General features: G+C 40.3%; 1 protein-coding gene across 10 annotated transcripts in view; it reads right to left on the bottom strand.

Moving 5' to 3' along the window:
- The window catches only part of LOC110507900 (RNA-binding protein Musashi homolog 2), a 404988-nt gene extending 388812 nt beyond the window's left edge, over nt 1-16176 (bottom strand). For all 10 annotated transcript variants that reach the window (XM_021588303.3, XM_021588309.3, XM_021588310.3 and 7 more), the window contains exons 1-5: nt 15936-16176; nt 15583-15623; nt 15186-15267; nt 14459-14543; nt 4595-4636 (exon numbers count right to left, since the gene is read on the bottom strand). In XM_021588303.3, coding sequence (XP_021443978.3) covers nt 4595-4636; nt 14459-14543; nt 15186-15267; nt 15583-15623; nt 15936-16000 — 315 coding nt within the window. In that variant the 5' untranslated portion in view covers nt 16001-16176. The remainder of the gene's footprint in view (nt 1-4594; nt 4637-14458; nt 14544-15185; nt 15268-15582; nt 15624-15935) is intronic.
- Nucleotides 16177-16989: the final 813 nt, after the last annotated feature.

Raw genomic sequence — 16989 nt, 5'->3', positions numbered from 1 at the left:
ACTACGTCATCGTTGTTAACAGCTGGAAAAAAGGCAGAGAGAGAAAGGCAAGCGAAAGTCCTGTATGGCAATACTCTGAGAAGTTAAATGAGAAGTACATTCAAACTGGAAGGTAGAATAGAGGTACAGTAATTGTAGTACAGATCTAATGCTGAGCTAGCAGAAGGGGACGCACCGTGAGACAAACAGCGGCACAGTGAAATTTGATGAAAAGGCCATTTAAACGTTATGAAACAATTTCAATATGTCACATCCCTAATTATCCCTAATGTCGATGTATCAGGGCCGCAGGTAAACGTGTGACGAGGCGGCATTTGCCACAGACCTTTTTAAATCAGGTATTTCGATTTAGTATATTAAAATATATTGACGCAAACCCGTTAAAAAGGGCAAAGTGCTATTTGATTTGTCAACTCGCGCACAACCTCTCTGTCCTTCACATCGAAGTGCTGTTGACTGGCTTTTTGCGTGTCTTGACCAATCAGATTCACGGAAATCTTAGGTCACGCGGGCCGGTCACAACGTTCAAGCTGCGCTCTCCACTTTCCTCCAGTTTTTATTTAGCAAGAGTGACAACACATCACACTCCCGACAGACAAGCAATGTAGCAGCCTAGACACCTAAACACAAACCATCTGACATGCTGAATTGCATGGAAACAATACTATTTTTCCATCTGATCAACTGTAGGTTACTAACAACAGCTGCTGCATAGTCTACTATTGGATCCATCTCTCTGGCCAGGGTAAACGAAGCGTTGACGTTATGTATTTATAGCCCATTTGTTTGTGAGATAATGTGAATGGTATCAAATGTGGTTTATATTCAAACTTGGGTTGACTAGGCTCCCTACACTGTTTCATTCCAAAAGTTATCAACTGGATTTAATCAATAAACACAATAGCTGACAACCTGAGGAAATGTTTTAATAGCCGACAGGGTAGGAGGACACGATGCAAACCTGCATAACTCAGCCCTGTGAGTTTTATTGTCCAATCATGATGCTTTCTCTGTGTTGGTGTATGAAACCCCCCTAGTCCTATTTTAAAATATAATTCATATGAGGTACAAGGTTGCTGCAGTTGGACAGGGTTTTCAACCTCCCCTTTTTTCCCCAGGAGATATTTAACCATGTGACCTAAATAGAAAATATATTTTTTTTTATAACAGATCACGTCATACCGTATAAAGTTTAACCTGGTTAGGTTACCAGATCAAGAAACACTACGGGCCCCAGAATGTTTTGTTGGTCACACCACTGAGACCTGTGGTGCCACCGCTGAGATGTATAGATGCTTGCCCCAGGAATAGAAAATAACAGCCATAAAACTAACAGTATAGACTCTGGAAAGGCACACTCCTGGTATGTCTGCATTTAATGTCTGTTTGGTAATAAACCAACAAACTCATCTTCTTTGACTTGTTCACAAAGTTGCCAAACGAATGACACCCCAGCTAAGTACAGTACTCAACATACGCCTGCTTGTTTCAGTTCTATTCAGCATACTCCAAAATATGGGGCAAGTCACAAATATAATGCCATAATGCCACATGATTGTATGTGATGGCGGTTGTATAATTGCATGAAGCTTATTATTAGGTGGTTTGCTTAACACAAAGAAAACAGGCTGTGTTGTGTTCCGACTGCTGCTGAGAACTGCAGCCTGATTTAATGCCCGATAATCTCGGAGCCCCAGGCCCTGAGCCAGCCTGCCTGCCTGCGCTGCCTTGGACCAGAGTGGCTGGCCTGGCATGTGAGTAGTGAAGGGAGTGAGTTCATAATTTCTCCTCCAGTGATTGTCCACTCTGGGAAAGTTCTTCATTTCAATTAGCTGGACAAGTGTGCTGTGGACACCTGCCACCCTTGAAGCCATTCCCGTATTGAAGAGTTAGGAAACAACGTGCTCTCAGCCAGTTAGTCTACCAGCCATCCAGAGGCTGTCCCTCCCTACCCAGCCTTAAATGCCTAAGGTGGATGTTCCTCACGCTGTCACAAACTGTAGGTACACACAATGTACACACACACTGTAAAAACACACTGTAAACACTCAAAATTGGGACAGAGTGAGCATGCAGCCGACAGCATGTTCTGAGGTAAACGCTCCCTCGGAAATGTAACATGGGCAATAAAAACCCTGAGCCAGAGTTACTGACAAACAGAGAACGGAACACGTTTTGCTCTAAAGGATGACGATAACCTGAGGGCTTGAACATTGCTGTACATAAAACCTTTCTTTCATATATTGTACATGCGCCAAAACCCCATGCAATGCTGATTTAACTGCTCTTTAATCCTACAGCCTCTACGTTCTTTGACAGCCACATTCTCACTCCACTCAGGGTTAAAAATAAGCCTGCCCTTAAGGGTCCGAAGACAAGTCAAGGTGTGATTTCACCTTCAAATTCCTTCACAGTGTCATGGCTCTTTAGAAACAAACACCTTATAGCCTACATAGGTCTGCATCTTTCTATATTGTTAAAAATGTCCTTGAGTCAAATTCATGTTTATTCAAAAATGATTGCATAATTGATATCAAGGGTGCTTTTTTGCATAAAACAGCCCACAGAGCAGAAAATATCAAAGCACTGTACAAATCTGTCAAATACTGTAACATATGGTTGAATATCAACACAGTCTGCACTGGAACGAAGTACTGTACACTCAGACTAGACTTCTGTCAGTATTATCACTATTACTGTACACTCAGACTAGACTTCTGTCAGTATTATCACTATTACTGTACACTCAGACTAGACTTCTGTCAGTATTAGCACTATTACTGTACACTCAGACTAGACTTTTGTCAGTATTAGCACTATTACTGTACACTCAGACTAGACTTCTATCAGTATTATCACTATTACTGTACACTCAGACTAGACTTCTGTCAGTATTATCACTATTACTGTACACTCAGACTAGACTTCTGTCAGTATTATCACTATTACTGTACACTCAGACTAGACTTCTGTCAGTATTATCACTATTACTGTACACTCAGACTAGACTTCTGTCAGTATTATCACTATTACTGTACACTCAGACTAGACTTCTGTCAGTATTATCACTATTACTGTACACTCAGACTAGACTTCTGTCAGTATTATCACTATTACTGTACACTCAGACTAGACTTCTGTCAGTATTATCACTATTACTGTACACTCAGACTAGACTTCTGTCAGTATTATCACTATTACTGTACACTCAGACTAGACTTCTGTCAGTATTATCACTATTACTGTACACTCAGACTAGACTTCTGTCAGTATTAGCACTATTACTGTACACTCAGACTAGACTTTTGTCAGTATTAGCACTATTACTGTACACTCAGACTAGACTTCTATCAGTATTATCACTATTACTGTACACTCAGACTAGACTTCTGTCAGTATTATCACTATTACTGTACACTCAGACTAGACTTCTGTCAGTATTATCACTATTACTGTACACTCAGACTAGACTTCTGTCAGTATTATCACTATTACTGTACACTCAGACTAGACTTCTGTCAGTATTATCACTATTACTGTACACTCAGACTAGACTTCTGTCAGTATTATCACTATTACTGTACACTCAGACTAGACTTCTGTCAGTATTATCACTATTACTGTACACTCAGACTAGACTTCTGTCAGTATTATCACTATTACTGTACACCATTTTTTATATATATTTTGTAAAACCTTTATTTAACTACGCAAGTCAGTTAAGAACAAATTGTTATTTAATTGGACTTCACATGAATAGGCGCATAAAAAATGTCATAAAATAAAACATTTTATCTGTCCCATACACTGGATAGGTAGAGGGAAATGTCTACTTTTACTGTGTCAGCCATAGTAGTACAGTACCCCTGGAGAAAAGTAGGGTTAAGTGTCTTGCTCAAGGGCACAGACAGATGTTTCACCCTGTCGGCTCAGGTATTTGAACCAGCAACGTTTCGGTTACTAGCCCAACGCTCTAACCGCTAGGCTACCTGCTGCCGAAAACAAGGGGGGAAGAGAGACTGTATCAAGAAACGAGCACATCCCCTAGCTGTTCTCAATTACATGCATGTAGCCATACCCAGCCTTAAGATAACATGTGCCTCGGCTTGGAAAGCTTTACCTCCGTCATTCCTGTTTGAAACCTGATCAAAGTAACAGAGTAGCAATGCCTCTCTTTGTGTTAATAAAAAAAAAAGAAAATGCCCCAATCTACCTCAGCGTCTTCAGGGAAAAACATTGTGTGAACAACTACAATGTGATACTCTCTCATTCAATCAAATGCAGCGAAGTCTTTAGAGCAGTCACCCAGGGAAATTCTACCTCACTACAGTTTCTAGACAACATGTTGATGTAAACAAGTACGGTGGTGGTGCAGCTATGGGATAAATCAGACAGCCAGTCATCTACTTGTAGCAAGCTTCAGACCAGCCTGACAGTGACACTTGCATACCAAAACTAATCTGCAGGCCGACATGCCGTTCCATGACCAGACCCTCTCTGCAGGTCAGCAATGTACCCAGTGTTACAGAAAGCAACCAACAAACTAAAAGTCCTCTCCATGAGAGGTTAAAACATGTTCAGCATGTTGTCTTACCTTGGGCTGAGCACGTCTAGGGAAGGCAACTTTTGGATCGATCTGGTAAATATTTAAAAAAGGACAAGAGAAAGAGGAAAAAGGGAGATTAGAGAGATATCAATCATTATCAAAGTTGTCAATCACTTAAACACAACTAATCACAGGGATGTGTGGGTTTAAAGCATTCCTCATGGATCACAAGACTATCCCACAGACCGGCATACACGACTTGGACAACATTAGGATTACCGTCGCAACTGACAGTACAGACACACATTCAAAATCAGGCTTCGAGTTCCCCAAGTCCCCTTCAGGACTTCTGTTTTCCATCCTTCCCCTCTGTCCCTGGTCTGAATAAGTCCTTGATCACCAGGTGAATGGACTCCTTTAGCCAATCAATGACATTAAATCTACCAATGAACTACCAGGGAGAGAAAGACCCAGCTGTACTGGGAACCTTTGGGCTCAAGCCTCCTACACTAGTAAACAATTATCAGTGTGGGATTTCACATCTTCCCCACACAGATGAATCAAAAGTCATATTAAAGCTGGCTGATTTAATCAAATGCACAATTTTATTTCCTTTTGCATCGTCAAATTGTCCTGGTCCGTCATTCACATAATCCCGCATTACTCCGTAGAAGCATAGCTGACTAATAAATCAATAGCCCTTCACACATCATGGTTAGTCAAGGTATATTGACCAAGAAAATGCATAACTAGCATTAATTCCCAGGTTAATATTTAAGCGCTATGTGAAAAATGTAAAGAAAAAAGCACCATAGCACATTTTTTTGATTGAAAGCGCATTTAGACTGCATAATCATATAATTGTAGAATAATTAAAAATCAAAAGTCCATTAAAAAAATATATTACATTTGAGTTTTTTTTTATATACTTTGTGATTTTGGCAATGCCCTTTATCTACTTCTCCACAGTCAGATGAACTCATGGATACCATGTTTATGTCTCTGTGTGTAGTTTGAAGGAACTAGTGCTAGCAAAATTGGTAACTAGAATTAGTGCAATGACTGGAAGTCTACAGGTACAGTTGAAGTCAGACGTTTACATACACCTTAGCCAAATATATTTAAACTCAGTTTTTCACAATTCCTGACATTTAATCCTAGTAATAATTACCTGTCTTAGGTCAGTTAGGATCACCACTTTATTTTAAGAATGTGAAATGTCAGAATAATAGTACAGAGAATGATTTCTTTCAGCTTTTATTTCTTTCATCACATTCCCAGTGGGTCAGAAGTTTACATACACTCCATTAGTATTTGGAAGCATTGCCTTTAAATTGTTTAACTTGGGTCAAACGCTTTGGGTAGCCTTCCACAAGCTTCCCACAATAAGTTGGGTGAATGTTGGCCCATTCCTCCTGACAGAGCTGGTGTAAACGAGTCAGATTTGTAGACCTCCTTGCTCGCACACTCTTTTTCAGTTCTGCCGACAAATTGTCTATAGGATTGAGGTCAGGGCATTGTGATGGCCACTCCAATACCTTGACTTTGTCCTTAAGCCATTTTGCCACAACTTTGGAAGTATGCTTGGGGTCAGTGTCCATTTGGAAGACCCATTTGCGACCAAGCTTTAACTTCCTGATGCCTTGAGATGTTGCGTCAATATATGACGCCATCTATTTTGTGAAGTGCACCAGTCCCTCCTGAAGCAAAAGCACTCTCACAACATGATGCTGCCACCCCCGTGCTTCACGGTTGGGATGGTGTTCTTCGGCTTGCAGCCTCCCCCTTTTTCCTCCAAACATAATGATGGTCATTATGGCCAAACAGTTCTATTTTTGTTTGATCAGACCAGAGGACATTTCTCCAAAAAAGTACAAACTTTGTCCCCATGTGCAGTTGCAAACCGTAGTCTGGCTTTTATATGGCAGTTTGGGAGCAGTGGCTTCTTCCTTGCTGAGCGGCCATTCAGGTTATGTCAATATAGGACTTGTTTTACTGTGGATATAGATACTTTTGTACCTGTTTCCTCCAGTATCTTCACGAGGTCCTTTTCTGTTGTTCTGGGATTGATTTGCACTTTTCGCACCAAACTACATTAATCTCTAGGAGACAGGGGATGTCTCCTTCCTGAGTGGTATGATGGCTGCGTGGTCCCATGGTGGTTATACTTGCGTACTATTGTTTGTACAGATGAACGTGGTACCTTCAGGCGTTTGGAAATTGCTCCCAAGGATGAACCAGACATGTGGAGGACTACCATTTCTTTTTCTGAGGTCTTGGCTGATTTCTTTTGATTTTCCCATTATGTCAAGCAAAGAGGCACTGAGTTTGAAGGTATGCCTTCAAATGCATCCACAGGTACACCTCCAATTGACTAAAATTATGTCAATTAGCCTATCAGAAGCTTCTAAAGCTATGATATAATTTTCTGGAATTTTCCAAGCTGTTTAAAGGCACAGTCAACTTAGTGTTTGTAACCTTCTGATCCACTGGAATTGTGATACAGTGAATTATAAGTGAAATAATCTGTCTGTAAACAATTGTTGGAAAAATGACTTGTGTCATACACATAGTTGATGTCCTAACCGACTTCCCACAACTTTGGAAGTATGCTTCCCAAAACTAGTTTATTAACAAGACATTTGTGGAGTGGTTGAAAAATGAGTTTTAATGGCTCCAACATACAGTTGAAGTCGGAAGTTTACATACACTTAGGTTGGAGTCATTAAAACCCGTTTTTCAACCGCTCCACAAACTTCTTGTTAACAAACTAGTTTTGGCAAGCATACTTCCAAAGTTGTGGCAAAATGGCTTTACTTGTTGAGTGTAGGGGGCAGTTTTGTGATGTTTGGATGAAAAACGTACCTTTTTCTCAGGCCCAGAATCTAGAATATGCATATAATTGTCAGATTAGGATAGAAAACACTCTAAAGTTTCCAAAACTGTCAAAATATTGTCTGTGAGTATAACAGAACTGATATTGCAGGCGAAAACCTGAGGAAAATCCAACCAGGAAGTGCTGTTTTTCCTGAAACCTCTCTGTTCCATTGCATGCCTTCCCTCCATTTAAAGGGATATCAACCAGATTCCTTTTCCTATGGCTTCCACATGGTCTGAACAGCCTTTAGACATAGTTTCAGTCTTTTATTCTGAAAAATGAGCGAGAAAGATCACATCCGTCAGTGGATGGCTGGGTGCCAGCAGCCTATTATCAGTTATATATTGTAAAAACAACCTGAGGATTGATTCTAAAAAACATTTGACATGTTTCAACTTTACGGATACTATTTGGAATTTTTGTCTGCCCCGTCGTGACCGCTCGAGCCTGTGGATTTCTGAACATAACGCGCCAACCAAATGGAGGTATTTTGGATATAAAAAATAATCTTTATGGAACAAAATAAATATTTATTGTGTAACTGGGAGTCTCGTGAGTGCAAACATACAAAGATCATCAAAGGTAAGCGATTCATTTTATTGCTTTTCTGACTTTCGTGACCAATGTACAAGGCTGCTAGCTGTTTGTAATGTTTTGTCTGCTGAGAGAGATGTCCTTACATAAACACTTGGTATGCTTTCGCCTAAAAGCTTTTTTGAAATCTGACACGCCAGGTGGATTAACAACAAGCTACGCTGTGTTTTGCTATATTGCACTTGTGATTTCATGAAAATTAAATATTTTTAGTAATTTAATTTGAATTTGGCGCTATGCAATTCAGCGGATGTTGACGAAAATGATCCCGCTAAGGGGATGTGTGTGTCAAGAAGTTAAGGACAACAATGTCAAGGTATTGGAGTGGCCATCACAAAGCCCTGACCTCAATCCTATAGACTCAGTTACACCAGCTCTGTCAGGAGGATTGGGACAAAATTCACCCAATTTATTGTGGGAAGCTTGTGGAAGGCTACCCGAAATGTTTGACCCAAGTTAAACAATTTAAAGGCAATGTTACCAAATACTAATGGAGTGTATGTAAACTTCTGACCCACTGGGAATGTGATGAAAGAAATAAAAGCTGAAATAAATCACTCTCTTAAGTATTATTCTGACATTTCACATTCTTAAAATAAAAGTGGTGATCCTAACTGACCCAAGACAGGGAATTTTTACTAGAATTAAATGTCAGGAATTATGAAAAAGTTAGTTTAAATGCAGTTGGCTAAGGTGTATGTAAACTTCCGACTTCAACTGCATCTGCTATAAACTTTATCATTGCGCGAACGCTAGTTAGCATTGGCTCGCACAAATACCTCTAACTTCCTTCATACTGGCACAGAACCTGTATTGCTTTAAATCGCTTCAAAGCCACTTAATGTTTCCCTCCTGGAAAACAGGATTTTCATTTCAAATCAAATAACACTGACTGGAGTCATCTACTCTTTTAGCTCACATTATGGATTCACAATAACATGGTTATTACGAGACCACATCCCTGCATGCTTTTACGCAGAACAGCTAGATATAATTTCCTGATTCCATCCAAGGGGTTATTATGGCAGCCAATATGAATTTGAACATTTGGGTTCGGATTTAATACAATGAGGCCTGAAAACAAAAAAAGGCATTGTATTATTCATCATTGCATCAGTTTACTGCAAAACAGTCATTTATGTTTTCACTATTTGTTACAGAATTTGCTCTATGTGCTGAACTGCAGATATGTGAATTGTCAAAAAGTAGCTCAAACTAAATATCAAGTCAGGTGTTAGAACCAACCACAAGACTTCCTCAAGAACAATTTGTGCAAATCAAACATTCATTTGAACATTACATTTTCCCCTCACTTCTAAAATTGAAATCATGCACAAGAACACATCCCGTTAAAATGGGACAGTCAATGCATTAAAACAGCCAGGACATTCAAGACACATTTGCCATTTGTCACAGTAAGGTTGAATATAGCCCCAACATTAAATTGTCCTGTGAACAAAGGATTTCTCCTTTCACATTTTCATCTTTAAGGCCACATAGCTAAAAGGGGGAAAAGACCATCAGTGGAATATTGTGGATAAAGTAAGATGAGAGCTTGTCAATTGGAAAAAGAAAAAAAAATAGAAGGAACGGAGGGGAAATATAACAGAGAGAGCTGTCGGTGTGTGACGGACAAAAATACTAGACACTGGTAGAAAGTGACTGTTTGAATTCAGCTGACTGAATGCATTAGCGGAGTGGGATGTGATTTAGCCAGAAAAGTGTTCAGTCTACAAGAGATTGCTTTTACAAATGACATCAGCAGAAATCCTATTGTCGACAGACACTGAGTATTATTCAACCCCAAGCCTTCATTTCCATGTTATCAAGGATTACATAAAACACGATGCATGTCAAGTATACGCAGTGTGTGTATGCAGTACATGCCTCAGCATATGTAAGAGGAAAATACATGTGCCGCAATGGAAAACCACAGGTATCTCCAATTGAAATAATGCTAAAACTCAGATCGTATACCTGTGAAGTAACTCTGTACTAAAACTAGTAACAACTTAGAATGTTGTACAATTAATGAGGGTTTAAGGGCATTTTGCAATCACAGACTATTCTAATAGGGAATCATGTACATTGAAAGTTAGAGGAAAAATAGAACGACTGTATCCTGATGAAAGGAAGAAAAAAAACAACAGCAGCTGCATTGAATTCCCCATGCTGACAAACCAAACCATGTTGCTGTCTGGATTTCAATTTCCCAGTCTAGCCTCACCTGGCAGTGTTAGAGCCAATTTATGCTTCATCCGAAAATGTGGTCGGAGGCGCCGTATGGATGATGTGACGCAATTGAAGAGCTTCCGGAGGCATGCAGAGGCCAAATTGAGCTCTGCACCTCATCGTCGTGCGCCTCGCTCCGCATTGACATGATTGGTTGACAGTGAGTGAGAGTGGGAGGTTCTGTATAAACACAAGCTCACTTCCTTGAAAACTTCCTCCACAACAGCTCTGCACTTCTCCGCAAAGTACAACAAGTATGAGTGCCCTGACTTCTGCAGAGGCCATATCACCGTAAATCCTGCGTGGCCAATGCAGACGGCGGACTGACCAGGCAGCACCTTTTAAAGGCCAGTGTGTTTTATGTACATTGAACCAAAATAAGCACAACATGAAACAATTTCAAAGATTTTACTGAGTTAGTTCATATAATAAAATCAGTCAATACAAAATTAATTAGGCCCTAATCTATAGATTTCACGAGTAGGAATAATATAATAATATTAATATATAATAATAATAATAATAATATGCATGTTGGTCACAGATAGCTTTAAAAAAAAAGGTAGGGTGTTGATCAGAAAACCAGTCCGTATCTGGTGTGACCAACATTTGCCTCATGCAGTACGACACATCTCCTTCACAGAGTTGATCAAGCTGTTGATTGTGGCCTGTGGAATGTTGTCCCACTCCTCTTCAATGACTGTGCGAAGTTGCTGGATATAGGCGTGATCTGGTACACACTGTCGTACTTGTCAATCCAGAGCATCCCAAACATGCTCAATGGTGGACATGGCTGGTGAGTATGCAGGCTATGGAAGAACTGAGACATTTTCAGCATCCAGGAATTGTGTACAGATCCTTGCGACATGGGGCCATGCATTATCATGCTGAAACATGAGATGCTGGGCCGGATGAATGGCACGATAATGGGCCTCGGGATCTCGTGTTCGTTGTCTGTAACTTATGCCTGCCCATACCATAACTCCACCATGGGGCACTCTGTTCACAATGTTGACATGAGCAAACCGCTCGACCACAGGACGCCATACAAGCTGTCTGCCATCTGCCCAGTACAGTTGAAACTGGGATTCATCCATGAAGAGCACACTTCTCCAGCGTGCCAGTGGCCATCGAAGGTGAGCATTTGCCCACTGAAATCAGTTACGATGCCGAACTGCAATCAGGTCAAGACCTTGGTGAGGACGACGAGCACACAGATGAGCTCCCCTGAGAAGGTTTCTGACAGTATTTCAAGAAATTCTTCAGTTATGCAAACCCACAGTTTCATCAGCTGTCCGGGTGGCTGGTCTCGGGCGATCCCGCAAGTGAAGAAGCCAGATGTTGAAGTCCTGGGCTGGCATGGTTACACGTGGCCTGCGGTTCTGAGGCCGATTGGACATACTGCCAAATTCTCTAAAACGACAGAGGCGGCTTACAGTAGAGAAATTAACATTCAGTCCGCATGCTAATTGCACACTCCCTCAACACTTGAGACATCTGTGGTATTTTGTTGTGTGAGAAAACTACACATTTGAGTGGCCTTTGGTCCCCAGCACAAGGTGCACCTGTGTAATAATCATGCTGTTTAATCAGCTTCTTGATATGCCACACCTGTCAGGTGGATGGATTATCTTGGCAAAGGAGGAATTCTAACTAACAGGGATGTAAACAAATTTGTGCACAAAATTTGGCAGAAATAAGCTTTTTGTGCATACGGAACATTTCTGGGATCTTTTATTTCAGCTCATGAAAAATGGAACCAACACTTTACATGTTGAATTTATATTTTTGTTCAGTATACATTTCCATACGATGAAGTGCCTTTTTAGTGTAAGAGCTGTTTGAAATGACCACCTGAAATTTCAGGCCGTTTTGGTGGGATGGAGTTTTGACATCACCAGGTGATAAATGAGTTAATAGACCAATAAGAAAGTGTTCCAAACCGCTCTGCCAATAACAGCAAATGTATATTTTCCCCTCCCCACTTAGACCACTCCCAGGCAGTCCTAGCAAAATTCTTGCTTGAGAAATTGCTCTTTGCTTAGAAGCGGTTTCTTTTTTACCATTTTAATTGGAGAAAAAAAAATCCCTTTAAGGTACTTTGTTACCCAGAAATGATTTGATATTGAGATAAAAATGGCTGCATTGGACCTTTAAGGTGAGATGTGACTCCCCTCTATTTCACACTGCACCAGCACTTTAATGTAGAACACCTCCCAAGGCACAGAGAGGGGAGTCGGCAGCTCAATGTTGACTCTATTACATTATACCACACAAGCAGTAGATCCTCTAAAGATTCTACTCTAGGTCCCTTAATGCATGGATGTCATCAGCTGTTTTCTAATAATCCTATGTAGATGCAAGTCCAGAAAGGAGGAGGGGAGAGAAGGCATCAAAAACACTTAGGTACACATCGAGAGTTAGGGAGAGGGAGAGTGTGTCTACACTGCTTCCTTTGCTGGGCTAAAACTGCATGTCCTCTCAAATAGATTTGCCCTATATTTGTTTGTTTGCAAGACTAACATTTGCCCCTTATTGATGGTTTTGTTAGAGGTGTACTAATGAATCTCAACATTACATTCAAACCTGCAGTCATAATGATTCCTGCATTATTACAAATTCATTAGGCTACAAAATAAATGGCATATAGATTAACAAAGAAATGTGGATTTAAATGAATATCAGTGTAATTTTCCTGAGGTGAGGTGTGGGAAGCTACAGGCATTTCCTTCTTCAGCTATCTGTTTTATAAACCTAGAGCTTCTGGCAATATCAGAGCAGTTCTCATGAGTTCCTTGAAGACAATCTAGGCTGCTTGTATTCACTCCACCACTCCTAAACTGCGAGCCCATTGAGCACTGGCTTACACAGCTGAGTTAGAGCATACACTGCAGCATCTACATACAGAACATGACATTGTTGACATTACTGAGCTTTCAATGAACTATTTTGGTCCCACATTACCATACATCTTTACATGGTAGTTACATTGGCAGTTTCTGTGTAACTACATATTATTACTTAACCTACAACTGCTGTAATGTTTGTGTCATGCACACTTTCAAAGACAAAGCACTAGAATAAAAAATTATCAAACTATCCAATATGGAAAATCAAACACTAAACGCAGAGGGCAAATCATCACAACACCATTTTTTTGCAGTCATGGCATTCCTCTGACCAACTGTCACCCTCAGAGAAACATGAAACCTGTAATTAAGTTGAAGTTATAATCTATCCAATTTCATAGGAAGCTGGTGGGAGGAGCTATAGGAGGACGTGCTCATTGTAATAGCTTGAATGAAATAAAAAGAACGAGTCAAATATGTGGTTTCCATATGTTTAATATTGTTATTTATTCCATTCCAGCCATTACAATGAGCCCGTCCTCCTACCTCCTCCCACCAAACTCATTTCATCCATCCATACAAACTAAATATACTGTAACAATAAATTAAACAATAGCGGTATGTTTTTATGACATTCACTGGGGATAACAGTTAGGCTTGGGTTTGTGATTTAAAATGGGTCATGTTGTGCGAATGTGTGCACTTTAGCAGACTTGCAGTGAGAGAGGAAGTGTATAATATGCAGACGGAAGGTGTGTGGATAATATGCAGACATCTGAGATGAAGACACGGGTAAATGGGTGGATACTGAGGCCAATGACAGTCTATTGGGAATTGGGAGGATGAAAAATGAAAGTTTAAATCAAGATGGGGTGATTTTAAAAACAACATTTATTTATAAACTGCATTTTGTAAAAAAGAAAAGCCAATAATGCCTGATGGTGCATAGATATGTACAACAATGTAAAGCCTACTAAATTCTATAAAGACAGCTGGGAATGTATTTTCACAAAAAACAAATACAGAATAACAATCACTTTATATAATATGCAGATTCAACAATAAACATGTTCCCCCATCTCAAAACACTCAGATGTTCCTGGAGAGAAAGTGTTGCAGGTGCCATTGGTACTCAAATTACTTTATGTAACATGGCACTCAATACTCAATGGTAAAGATAGGGTTAGCAGAAGGTCTTGTAATTTGAAGGAGGGTGGGCTACTTATTGGCATCAAGTGCATGAGGCTGTGAGAGTGAATAATCAATAACTCAATAGGACATAGTCAATCATGCCAGACAGGTGGGTCACAAAACCACAAAACACTTCATTTAAAACGTGACAGAAGAGAGGAGACATACCGTTTTTGAGTCTAATTCATGGTGTTGCTGAGCTAAGACGTTATCTACACTGGCAGCATCTACGTAAGTAACGAACCCGAAGCCCCTGTGAAAAAAAAACAAGAAACATTGTAAGCAGTGAGTCAGTCAGTAGGGGCAGGAGAGTGGTCAAACAGCCCATCAGTCAGTAAAGTATAACTACAGCCATTACATGGAAACAAATAATAAAGCCAAATGACAGGCTACATTGTAAATCAAATTGTATTGGTCACATGCACATATTTAGCAGACTGCTGGTGTAGCAAAATGCTTGTAGACTAACAAATATATAACGCAGCCAAATGTTACATTGTAACAAATATTTACAAACATTAGCTATTATGGAGTATGGTAGGTAACTTGATATCAAAAGAGTTTACCTTTCATATCAGATTCAATTATTTCTTAAATGTAAATGCCATTTCCTTTTATTGCTGCACAAGGAATCATGTGAATGAATAGTGTAGTCTAATTATTTCCTATATTTTCAGGAATATTCAAAGATCCTCCAGTATTCTATCTGAAGTGTCCGGTCAATGTCAAAATGCGTTACCTTCTGAATGGGCTGATTCAATCGCTTGTAAAAGCGCAACAAAAATAAATGGCTGATTGCTTGCTAACTGACGTTGTGTTGTAAGGACACTGCAAAACCACGTACGTTAACAATCAAGACAAATACAAACAGTGGGAAAATATACTTGCTAATTACCTGGAGCGTTTTGTCGTTGGATCTCTCATCACCATGCATTCTCTGATTTCCCCGAATTTAGTAAAATAGTCTCTAAGGCTGTCTGCGCAAAGAAAAACAAACAGAAGGTTACTGGACGTTTTCATTCGTCTGTCAAATATATAATATTCTATGTACGAGCTTTAAAATGCCTCTAGCCATACACATAGGGGTCGAATAGAGGACTTCAAATGATTGGAAATAAAAATAACCTTGCGCGCACTAAAGTACACGCGCGCTATGAGGTACACACACACCATATCCCCCCAACACACACACACACACAAAACACAGACGTTGCAACCAGCACGGGCAGCCTCAGCTACCACAGAACACATCCCGACAATGCCACACTGTAGTCCGCAAATTATTTTCTTACCTGGCGAAGTTTGCCAGCTGAGGCCACCGATAAACATTTTACTGTAAGGGGAAAACATAGCAGAAGTGAGTCCAGATGTCAGATCGGCCATTTTGACAAGTAGCTAACTACTTGCTATAGCGACCAAAAGCGAGCAAAACGTTGGCAGAGCAGCAGCAAGAGCGCTGTAGTTATTAAACACAGCGAGTTTAGCTATAGAAAAAGGGGGCAGGCCCGTTTGTTAATATAATCAAACAAGGGTGTAGTTGACTGCACCCGGAAAGCAACATCAATGTCAGTGCTTTGATAAGCCTTGCACTATTGATACAATGTAGCTATAACGATAAAAGTGACACTGCTATTTGCAGTCTTACCCCGGGTCGTGTTGAGAATCATTAGGGTTTCCTCCAGATGTGGCTTGGCTCCCGTCTCCCTCCATAGCTAACCCAACTATAGCCAGTAACTAACGAAGACGCACAAGGCTACACCGAAGCCCGCGAAAGAAAATATCACTGAGCTGGGAATGCAAGCGTCACACGTGGAATCAGCTCAGCCTGTCTCCCTCCCCTCCCCCCTTCACCCACATGGGGCGTGGTAAGCGCTCGTCACCTAACCAATTCAATTGACGTCATTAAGCATTCCCCGCCCATATACAGCTGTACTGTAGCTCACCATTGTGCAGATTTGTTGTGTGTGTGTGTGTGTGTGTGTGTGTGTGTGTGTGTGTGTGTGTGTGTGTGTGTGTGTGTGTGTTAACAACATTTTCTATCCATTTACACAGACTGTAAGTGACCTTGCCTGATAAAGGCTATTTCCTAGATTGCCATGATACTGGAATATATTTCAGATGGCCATCTGTGATACCTGTGAATTTGACATAAAACACAAAATCAGTTCTCTGCAGTTGGATGGGCAGCTTGACAAATCTCACTTTATTTACTAGCTGCTATGCATCCTCACAAATTCACTAGTAGTCTACTACTTTATGTTGACAGAGGGGATATGTGATACATTTACACAAGTGTTTTAAGCAATAAATATTTAATCAAAGTTTTGATAAGTGTAATAAATATAATTGGGCTGGTTATGTACTCTACCTATCTATCTAGGGCATGTTAGGTAACATCTCAACAAGTAAAAACATGGATATTATATTGTGACATTTACCTATTACAGGAAAAAAACTGCATGTCTAAAACATAGATGGATAATGTATAACCATGGAAACACTGGAACCAGGATTGTGAAAGTGAGAGCTCAATTAAGGCTGGGTGCTCATGCTACAGTGATTGCTGTTTATTTCATCAAGCCCTCTGAGCGAGATAGAGGAAAAGAGAAAGAAAGAAGAGGTAGAGAGCAAGAAAGACAGTGAGAGAGTAGGGTGGAAGAAGAGAATCTAAAGAGAAAAGCCCAGGGCCCATTGACAGG

Source organism: Oncorhynchus mykiss, chromosome 27 (assembly GCF_057628025.1).
Source record: "Oncorhynchus mykiss isolate SJ-2025 chromosome 27, ASM5762802v1, whole genome shotgun sequence".
Taxonomy (NCBI): Eukaryota; Metazoa; Chordata; class Actinopteri; order Salmoniformes; family Salmonidae; genus Oncorhynchus; species Oncorhynchus mykiss.
Note: the sequence above shows the minus strand (reverse complement) of the source record. Positions and strands in the feature narration are given on the sequence as shown.